A 10718-nucleotide genomic window follows, 5' to 3' on the forward strand; every position below is an offset into this window, starting at 1 on the left:
GAGGATTAGAGTCAGAATCTGAAACCTGCTGATGAAATGCATTATCTAAACCCAAAAAGCTTTTACAAAGTTAGGCATATTTTTAGAGATATACATACAACATATAGGCAAAATAATTTTTTTGTGCATAAAACACAACTTCATAGGCAAAATCTTAAGTGGACATTAAAAATCCTATATTATTGGGGTACCCAGGTGGCTCAGTCAATTGAGCACAGCATCTGACTTTTGATTTCAGCTCAGGTCATGATCTCATGGTTTGTGAGTTCAAACCCCAACTCTGGCTCTGTACCAACAGTGCAGAGCCTAGTTGGGATTCTCTCTATCTGTCTCTCTGCCTCTCTGTCTCTCTGTCTCTCTCTCTCTCTCTCTCCATTCCTCCCCTGCTTGTGCTCTCACACACACGCATGCACACACACACTTTCTCTCTCAAAGTAAATAACTTAAAAGATCTTATATTATTACTTGTATTACTGAGAATAAATTAATTTTAACCTTTCTGTTCCTTAGTTTTACAAATCCAACATCAAACATAAAATTTCTTTATGAGTTTTAAATATTTTTAACAAAAATAATTTAATTTCAAACATCTAAATGATGTTAAGATCTGTCTTAGGAAGCTTTAAGTACACGGTCTGACTCAGTGGCATCCCAGCTTAAATGTATGCCAAGTTAAATGACGTACTGGAAACTCATGGAATCAAGGAGTAGTCTCTTTAAAAAAAAAAAAACCAACAACTCTGAAAACAGCTGTTGAAACAATTACATCATAGAGTAATGACATGACTGGAAATTTTAAAAGTCAAACTTTAAAAGCTTCACACTACATTTAATATAGGTAGAAAATTTATGTTTGATTTAATGATGATTTATTAAGATTGGTGTCTTTTTTCTTTAAAAAAAAATTAAATTCTATGAGGACCATAACTGGATATGAAGTGAAGGGTACTGTTTTTACCTGGTAACAGTCATCAAAGTGATTTTTTTAAAATGCTCCCAGTCTAAAGGTTCTCTTTTAAAGTTCAAAATGTTTATCTTGTGTAAATGAATACTTCAGAAAGTCTTCCCAAAATGCACATTTATAAATGCTTTAGATAAAATGGTGCATTTTATTGACTCAACTCATTGACTAAAACACAATTACTAGAGTTGAAATAGCGTAACTATTTGGAGGCCTTCTGGAGCTAAGGGTTTAAGTGAAACATTTGTAATCCCTCTAAAGCAGACTACCCCATTTTGAGTGCTTTCTCTGTGCCAGCGCTCCGCAGAACGTATGTGTGCATTATCTCTTTTAATCTTCATAACCCCCCCTGAGGAAGGTACTTTTGTCTTTATTTCAAAGAGAAGGAAACTAGGGTGTGCAGAAGTTACATAACTTTCCCAGAATCTCCTATCACTCACTACCCCTCCTACCCATTACCTATTTTTCTTTATAGCACTTATCCGCCTTCTGACATATTATATGTTTATTTCCTTACTTGTTTGTCATTTCCCCTACACTCACCTGGAATATGATGGCAGTGACATCCGAGCCTTTGTTTTTTCAGTGCTGAAATCTCCAGAATCTATAATGGTGCCTGGGACATAGGTGCTCAGCCGATATTTGTTGAGTGAATAGATGGATGTGTCCAGCTCTGCCCTATTCCAGAAGCCTCACACTGAGAGTTTGGATGGGGCTGTTCCCAAGTGATTGGACAGTAAATCTTATTTGGACCCCAGATTCGGCCTATCATAAAGGGACTTGAAAGCTTAAAACGTCATCACTGCTTCTCTCCTTGCCTGCCCCTACCATTGCATATTACATCAGTGGAATTGATTTTAACCACCTTTAAAAGTAATATGCTTTGGGTAATGAAGATGCTTGGTATAGGACAAAAAGCAATGAGTTGTCTCAGCGCTACCAGTTATGAATTAATTAGATGAGTTATAGTAGACTTTTTTTTTTAAACCATCTGTTACTTTGTGTGACTCTTCATTCTTGAGTCTTTTCTACTTACCTCTCTGACATTCCCTTTTGTTTTTCTTTATTTTCTCTTCATTTACCTTTCCTTGTCCTTCCTTGTAGTTTTGTCTTCATTTCCCTTCTCTATTTTCTCTCCCTAGGTGATCACTGTTCTCGTTTCTCTAGTTATTTTATCTCTATAGATGACTGCTAATTCTGTCTCTAAAACTGCCTTATAGTCTTTGACACCTTTGACTCCTGTTGCCTGCTGGAAAAATCCATTCACACATCTTGTAGGTATCCCCATTTATCAGGGATATAACCAATCCCCATATTTCCACTCCTCTGTATACCACCGTGGCTGCAAGCTCGTTTGTGTTCTTCTTATTACTGCCTAATTAGTCAACCAACCCCGTAATTTCAGAGCCATACTCAATTCTTTATCAGTTCTGAGTCTCTCTTCAAAATATCTTTATCTCTTTCCAGTGACAAGGGTCATCAGTTTTTACATGGACTATTCCCATAGATATCGCTCCTCTCTCCTTATGTGGCACGCAGCTGTTGGGATTCACTTTTCTAAACTACATTTGGTCTTCTTACTCCTCTGTTCAGAATCTTTTGTGACTCATCATCATTTACAGATCTTGACCCTGACCTTCCTTTATAGCCTTCTCTCTCACCATTCCTCCAATCCCATCAGTACTTGGACAGCAGAACAGAGTTCCTTTAACATGCTGACTTTACATGGACTTTATTTTGTTCTCTTTTCCTTTTTCTTTTATTTAAAAAAATATTTTAATGTTTATTTATTTTTGAGAGGGAGACAGTGTGAGAGGCGGAGGGGGACAGAGAGAGGGAGACACAGAATCCAAAGCAGACTCCAGGCTCTGAGCTGTCAGCACAGAGCCCAATGCAGGGCTCAAACCCACAGAGCATGAAATCAAGACCTGAGTTGAAGTCAGACACCTAACTGACTGAGCCACCCAGGTGCCCCTCCTTTTTCTTTTAAATCCTACTTCGACTGCTACCCCCACTTCATTTAAACTGAGTGTTGCTATACATGTCTATCGCCACTCCAAGGTTATGAGCTTCTTGAGGATGCGGGCTATTTCTTTTTCATCTGTGAATCTCTCAGCACCATCTCAGCTCCATACGTACAGTAGGCTTGTGGAGATGTTTAGCTAGTGAAAGTATGCTTTGGAAGAGCCCACTTTACTGTCTCTGGGCCTTAATCACCATGTCTGTCTCTCAGAATTACTGTTAGGATGAGATAAGATGATGGGGAAAAGCTCTTTGCAAATTTTTGAATTGTATAAATATCAGGCATTAACTATGAAAAATAGCATAACTTTGCAGTGACTGCAAATTTAATATGTTCTCTGAGACTTGCAAATTTCTTCAAGATCTGAAAAGAAATAGCTGTAGCTCTTGTTACATCATTGAGCAATTTAATCAGTAATTTAGTGCACATAATAGAAAATGAAGGTACATATAAGGCAGTTTTGTGACATTAGATAACAGGGAAGAGAAGAATATCTGGTATCAGTGTGGTTTTTGACAGATGTGCAAGTAACTAAGGAATGGAATTTTTCTTACTAATTGGGGGAAGGTAACATTGAACTTTTATGGGTTGAAAATTAATTTTGCTTTTGGCCTTGGTTATGCTCTATGTTAGTTTTTCCTTTATTGATGGAGTAAGCTCTGATTTTAGATATTTCTCTTGGTTTTGCGTGCATGACTTCGTAAGATGACAGAATATTTAAATAATACTTATGCCCTATAAAGATCTTTTTTTTATTTGAGAGAGAGAGAGCCCGTGAGCAGGGGAGAAGGTCAGAGGGAGACAGAGAGAATCTCAAGCAGAATCTCAGTCTGACACTGGGCTCAACACCATGACTCTGGGATCATGACCTAAACCGAAACCAAGAGTCAGACGATCAACTGATTGAGCCACCCAGGCACCCCTCTGGATCTTTTGCAAAAGCAGTTCTTATTGTGTCTTACTTTTAGTTTTTATCATATCCTAACAGAGCTAAATTTTGGAAAGTCTCTTCTTACTTACAAATGTATTCTATTTAAGTTGACATCAAAATTGTTTTCTTCTTAAAAGATTATACTGTGGTATTACAGTTTATGATATTGCTATATGATTCCAAATCTTATTACCTTACCCTCTTTTATTAAAAAAAAAAAAAAGAAATCGACACAAGTAACAAAAAGGAATATTACAATATTAAAAGCCTTTATAATACGTCCTAAAATGAAAGGAATGTGGATTTTACAAGTATTCCGATCATCTTGGACAGCTGTGATTGAGTCATCATTGAAATCTCCAGAACTGTCTGCTTTTACTGTGGTCCATGTAAAAATGTAACAGACAATTCCACTTTATGATTGTGAAAACTACTTGAAAAATATAAAGGAGCTTAGAAAAATTACTATGACTCTTGACTCACAGATCTCTTTAAGATTGTTAAAGATAATTTGTTTTTAAGACGCTTAGTATTCTTATGGATATATAGTAAGGCTATAAAATTTGAAACGAGGACCTTCATGGTCTTAAATAATACCAGCTTGGCATTCTTCATATTCTTAGGCAGTGTGCTTAAAACTTAAAGAAGTAAATTAGGATATAGGCAGATAGATGACATTTACAGTCAAATCTGGAGTGCTTTTTTTTTGTTTTTTTTTTTTAACATACTAATGAATTCTTCATTCCCAACTGTGTCTCCTCTGTAACCAGCTAGCTTCTATATTGCCTCCCACTTCTCTCAATCCTTGGAGTGGAAGCTTTTTTCTGTATTTGGCTAAGTGTAGAGACAATGAAGAAAAGTCTATTTTACAGAGAAAAATACCTTCCAAAGTCAAATGTCAATGATATTTGAGTGATCACTTTATTATTTTTTTTCCTTGGATGTTGCTTTCCTTCTATCAGTTCTGTTAACCAATAGCACAACACTCTTAGACACTCAGAAATGAGCATGAATGACATGATCCTGAGTTGAGTGTCCATGTTTTAGGAGAAGGAAAAAGAGCGAAGTGCTTTGGGAACCTGTGACTTCAGATGGTCTTCACATGGTTCATATCATTACTTTAAAAAAAATAAGAAACAAAAATGATTCTTTTTGTTACTTTACCAGCAAACCCTTATTTTAGGGCTGTTCCACTGTGTTTTTGAATTGGACTTTACTATTTACTTGATGGTAATAGTAGTGACAGTACTATATTAAAGAATACCATTTAGTGGTGCTGGTAACTCTTAGCTTTTGAGCACTTACTAGGTGCTAAGCTCAGTTGTGGAGCTCTTTACTGATACTATTTTATCCTCATTACACTCTGCAAGGTTGGTACTATTAACCCATTTAACATAGGAAGACTGAAATTCTGAGTGCTAAAACATTTTACCAAGGTCACTCAGTCAGTGAGAGGGTAAGTATAGGCTCTCAGCCTACTTGGTCTTACCTGGCATTTGGCATTTGTACCACAACTTTTGGCATTTGTGTACTGGCTTAGTCCATTCAGGCTGCCATTCACAGAACACTACCAACTAGGGTGGGGGCTTATAAACAACAGAAATTTTATTTATCACAGTTCTGGAGGCTGGAGGTCCAAAGTCGTCGCCCCTTCCTGGTTCATAGCCGTTGCCTTCTCGTGGTGGAGGGGGCTAACAAGCTCGCTGGGGAGCCTCTTTTATAAATGCCACTCGTGAGGGTTGCACCTTCATGACCTAAGCACCTCCCAACCCCCACCTCCTAATACTGTCACATCAGGCATTAAGATTTCAACCTATGAATGTTGGCGGGGAGATTAAATGTTGAGATTGTAACATACTTTTAAAATGTTGTCTATAATTGTCTAGGGGCGAGAGCGGAAAGAAGGAAGGTGTCGCTCATCTCGGACAAGTTCTGAGCTCCTGCAGCAAAGAAATGACCTCATATGCAGTCCTTGTTTTGATCCCCCCTGTTATTTAAGAAAGTTTAAAGCATATAAATGCTCGGGTCATGTCTGTTTAGCTGAACGAGTTTCTCCTTTTTTTCCAGGTGGTAAAGCGGTCCCACTTTTCACGTCACAGACGTCACCCACCAGGATGTCGGTGGCGCTGCCCTCAGTGAAGCCGGAGGACCGCTTTCAGTCTGTGAGCGCCAGCACCACGCAGGGGGACACGGAGACCTCGGGGGCAGACGCCTTCTGAAAGGGAAGTGGGAACCAGCACAATGTTTGTGCCACTGGTTTCGAAGTCATTTTTCTCTGGCATAAAACCGTGTCTACGACTATTTTGGTTTTTGAGCAGATTCTGAAAAATGATTGCTAATTTTTTGTTAGAGTAAAAAGCATAATTTGGGTACTTAGGTAAATTTTTTAAATAAAATAATTTAAAATATGAATCATTGTGAGTCTGAGTTATTTCTTAGAGACCTGAGGCAGCATGGAATAGTGGAAAGAGCATGACTTTTGACATCTAAGAATTTATTCTACGGGTATAATTATCTGCAATTATGAAATGATGTTACTCAGGCTGTTCTTCCCAATTTTTTTATAACCACAAATAATTGGCAGCAATCTAATGCCTATCAATAAGGGGCTGACTGAAAAGTGATGGCAAATCTGTACAATGGAATACTATGTAGTACAAAAAAGAATTGTAAAGTGTTTGTGTCGATGTGGAATTGTCTCTGAGGAATATTGTTAAAATGAAAAAAAACATGTACAAAATAGCTACCATCGTTCAAAACAGAGTGGGGAGGAATCCAAGTATATGGTGTGTTTGTGTGTGTGTGTGTGTGTGTGTGTGTGTGTGTGTGTGTGTGTGCGCGCCCGTGCGCGCGCGCATTTAGTATCCTGGGAAGAATACAGGAGAAACTGCTGTTTGTCTCCAGGGAGGGGGATCGAGGGGCCAGGTGATAAGCTCATTGATGGAGTCAAGGATGACTAAAGCCGCTGTGTATTTGAATTTCACTTGTGACGGGAAAAAATTATGAGTGAGGTTGGCTTTTTATATACCCTAGAAACCTTTATACTTTTTAAACCTGTGAAATGTGATTAGATTACCTTTCAAAGCACAAATCCATAAAATCGAAAGAAAACAAAAGGGTAACTTTGAAATACATGGGTCCCGGTTCCGCTTTCTTCCCACCCTGTGATGGGGTACAGAAGCCCCTTCTTCATGGCTGCCGGGGTAAGTGGGTTTAATACTTGTTTTGCAGGATAATGGGGTTATTGATAATGTTGGGGGGTGTGGTCAGCACAGTGCCTGGCACGAGATAAGAGCTCAGTCATGGTAGGTATCATTATCTTGAGGAATTTAAGCATCTTGCACTAGAGGGTAAGTGCAATGAGAAGGGTAGCCTAGTATTAGCAAAAAAGAAAACTCATCTCCCTGAACATTTTTTTTCTTTCACAACTGAAGTTCAAACATACGATAACCACGGTCATCCTTGACTTCCCTCAGCATTTTTCTAGGTTATTAGTGGGTCTCAGCCCTGGCTGCACAGTAGAGCCTCTGGGAGCTTTAAAAATGCCCACATCCCGTACTCAGGGATTCTCATCTCTTGGATCTGGGATGGGGCCTAGGCATTGGTATTCAAAAAGAAAAAAGACCTTCCCAGGTGATTAAAATGTACATTCAAGGTTAAGAACTACTCAAGAGCAATGAAGCGTTCCTTAAGCTTCTAGGAGGGCCCAGTGCCTGGGGAATTTAGGAAGAGTTGGAGGATTTCTTCTCACTGAAGACAGAAGCTGCAAGAGTGTATGAAATGGGTCAGCCTTCCACACACATTTCTTCTTATGTCGGGCCCTGAAGCCTCTCTCAGATACTCAGTTACTGAAACGCTTTAGGTTTTCACTTTAGAACCTATTTTTCTTTGGAATAACCTTTTGGACAGTACTGCTTGTAATGATTCCCATTAAAAAGGCAGAAAAAAATGCTATTCTCTGGATCATAATTCATATTTGATACTCATCTACAAATCTCTGGCTAGGGTGAACACTACTTCATCTTAAACATTACCCCCTTGGTTTCTGGTTTCTATAGCTTCTTTTTGAGAAGGATGTTTCTGAATTTTAGACAAAGCACTTTTTAAGGGTATTGGTAGTTCTCCCCCCTCTAACTGTAGGAAACTCGACTTTTCTAATTTTAGGGTAGACGTATAATCTTTTATTTATTCCACTCCATGTTTATTTGAACTTTTCAAGTAAAAAAGTTCAAGTTTCGCGTCTGCTTATCAGTATTTTGTTTTATGAGATTATTTCTGGCCAGCGTCACTCCTATATATATTCCTCTCCCACCACCTCAAATCCTTTTGAAATAACCTGTGTGTGTAAAGTAAACTAAATGGCATTTTTGATGTTCTAAGCTTTGAAAAACTTCACTTTATAATTTCCAACTTCTAGAATGAACGATTCAGGAAATGTGCTGCTAAGAGGCAGACTCTGTCAAAAGCAAGGCTGTGAATATTGCATGTATGCCGTAACACCAGGATAGCAGGCATTCAAAGTGTTCCCTTGGTATAAATCCTAAAATAAATTTGCTTTTTGTGCACATTAATAGAATGGTACATAAATGTTTTTATTTTCAAAAGATGATTAGCTCAGTGTATTTCTTATCACTTGCCTAGTCCTGGTCTCTTAATTTTGCTTTTTAAATACTAAACATGTATTTAGGTCTGTTTTATTGCATTTCTAATAAAAACTCAAAACATTTTTCTGTCAAATTAATAAAATAGTTCATGGTGGATTACCACCCCTAATACAAGAATAATTCTGCTGTTGAAACATTTTTATCTTTTAAAAAAATGCCCTGATGCTCTGGTATTTCCTTATAGTTGAGTAACTTGAATCCTTAGTATTTCTGTGATATTGCTGGGATATCTCACTGAAGTCCTTCTTTCTACCATAAGTCCATAAGTGTCCATAAGTGTACTGTTTAACAGAAATGAATTGTGAAGGGCACTGTGTCAATACTTACGGACCAGGCTGGGCAGCCATATACAGATTTGTCATCCTTCCCTTGGGTTATATGCCTCTCCTAGGGTATGAAGGTTGAACACAGGAATCTGTCTCTCCTAGTATAGAATCATGAGTTTGTCATCACACTTCAGTTGCATTCTTTTTTTTTTAAATATTTTTATTTATTTCTAGGAGNAATTTGCATTCTTAAAGACTGTCTTGAGGAGCGCCTGGGTGGCTCAGTCAGTTAAGCGTCCAACTTCAGCTCAGGTCATGATCTCACAGTCCGTGGGTTTGAGCCCCACGTCGGGCTCTGTGCTGACAGCTAGCTCAGAGCCTGGAGCCTGCTTCAGATTCTGTGTCTCCCTCTCTCTCTGACCATCCCCTGCTCATGCTACCTCTCTCTAAGAAATGAAACATTTTTTAAAAAATTTTAAAAAAAGACTTGAAAATGCATTGGAGAAAAACAAACAGGATTATTATCATGAGAAATACCCTCATTATAGTTTTAGAAAAGTTCAGAACATCAGTTTTTTTATTTGACCTAGCTCATGCCAGGAGAAGAGATCCATGTCTCAGACTTCAAAACTTTGAGAATAATCAGCATGTGTCTGTATTTTTTAGAGACATTTTTCTTCTTGTCCTGACGTGTTTACCTAGAAACAATAGGAAATGTTAGCCAGAGTCCAGATGCTTCCTTGTGAGGCCAACAAATATTGTAAAACTGTGTAATGGTCCGTTAATTGCCAAAGGAGCAAGCAAATCAAGAAAGCTCTTTTCCTGGTCTCTGTGATGTGAATGGTCTCATTTTTAATTTCAGCCATTGTGAAGGATAAGTCTCTGATACATCTCTTGAATCAAGGGAGACCTAAGCAAGGTAAAATCCCCTCACACAAATCCATAGACTCCTCTAACTTCTGGGAGGTCCCTCCTATGAGACCTCTGAAGAGACCCAGATGGTGGGGACTACACAGGATTTTAAAACTTCATAGTAGCTGGTAAGAAATCCCAAGCACAGTCCTGAGATACACAGAAGTCACAGATTAAGAATAGGCCTGGTGCTACATTACTGATATGATCTGTACATAGAGCTGAAAGTATATTGTCTTTTCCCCTGAATTACGATGACAGTGGTAACTCAGTCGACATTTTGTAGCATATTTTTTCTGAACGAGGGCATTTTTCTTTTGTATTTTTCACAGGGTGTTACCTTAAGAATAAGTATGTAAGTTATATTAGGTATTTCTACTATTGTTGTATGGGATTTCTTGGTAAGATTGCTGTATATTTTTATTTCCTTTGGTTATTTTCTCCAACAGTTGCATGGGTCCTGACAGTACCATAGACACCCAGGATTATTTTAAGAGCTGATTGATTTTTCTCTTTGGATAAAATATTGACTGTGTGTAATTCTATATAGCAACCAGCCTGAGTGTCTGGGTCTGGAAATATTTGCTGTATGTTCTAAAGTATAGAGATGATGTTCAGATCTTATGCTCGATAGTTGTTTGCCAGCATTAAAGCAGGGGTGTTCCCATGATTTGAGTGACCTCTGGAGTTCGAAATGGGTAACAGGTTCAACAAGAGGTCAGTGTAGCAGAGGAGGCCATGGTTCAATCATTCTTAGAAACAAGGTAAAGGAAATGAAGGAAAGTAGAGTCATAGAGAATGTAGTAAAAGAAAGCAGTAGCCCGTAGTTAGACATTAACAATCTTACAAGGAAGTCAGTCCGGTTTAATTGGTCATAACACAAAGTTCTATTTTTGTTTCATTGTCTTGGGTGGAGCGGGCACTACCAAAGTTGTCTGCTTGATCTGAGGGTCTCACACAA

At 38.2% G+C, this 10718-nt stretch overlaps 1 protein-coding gene across 11 annotated transcripts in view; it reads left to right on the forward strand.

Moving 5' to 3' along the window:
• The window catches only part of KIAA0586 (KIAA0586 ortholog), a 112122-nt gene extending 105795 nt beyond the window's left edge, over positions 1-6327 (forward strand). For all 11 annotated transcript variants that reach the window (XM_077768745.1, XM_077768762.1, XM_077768692.1 and 8 more), the window contains one exon: positions 5983-6327. In XM_077768745.1, coding sequence (XP_077624871.1) covers positions 5983-6134 — 152 coding nt within the window. In that variant the 3' untranslated portion in view covers positions 6135-6327. The remainder of the gene's footprint in view (positions 1-5982) is intronic.
• The last annotated feature ends 4391 nt before the right edge of the window (positions 6328-10718 follow it).

Source organism: Crocuta crocuta, unplaced genomic scaffold (genome assembly GCF_008692635.1).
Source record: "Crocuta crocuta isolate KB4526 unplaced genomic scaffold, BGI_CrCroc_1.0 scaffold10, whole genome shotgun sequence".
NCBI classification, from domain to species: Eukaryota; Metazoa; Chordata; class Mammalia; order Carnivora; family Hyaenidae; genus Crocuta; species Crocuta crocuta.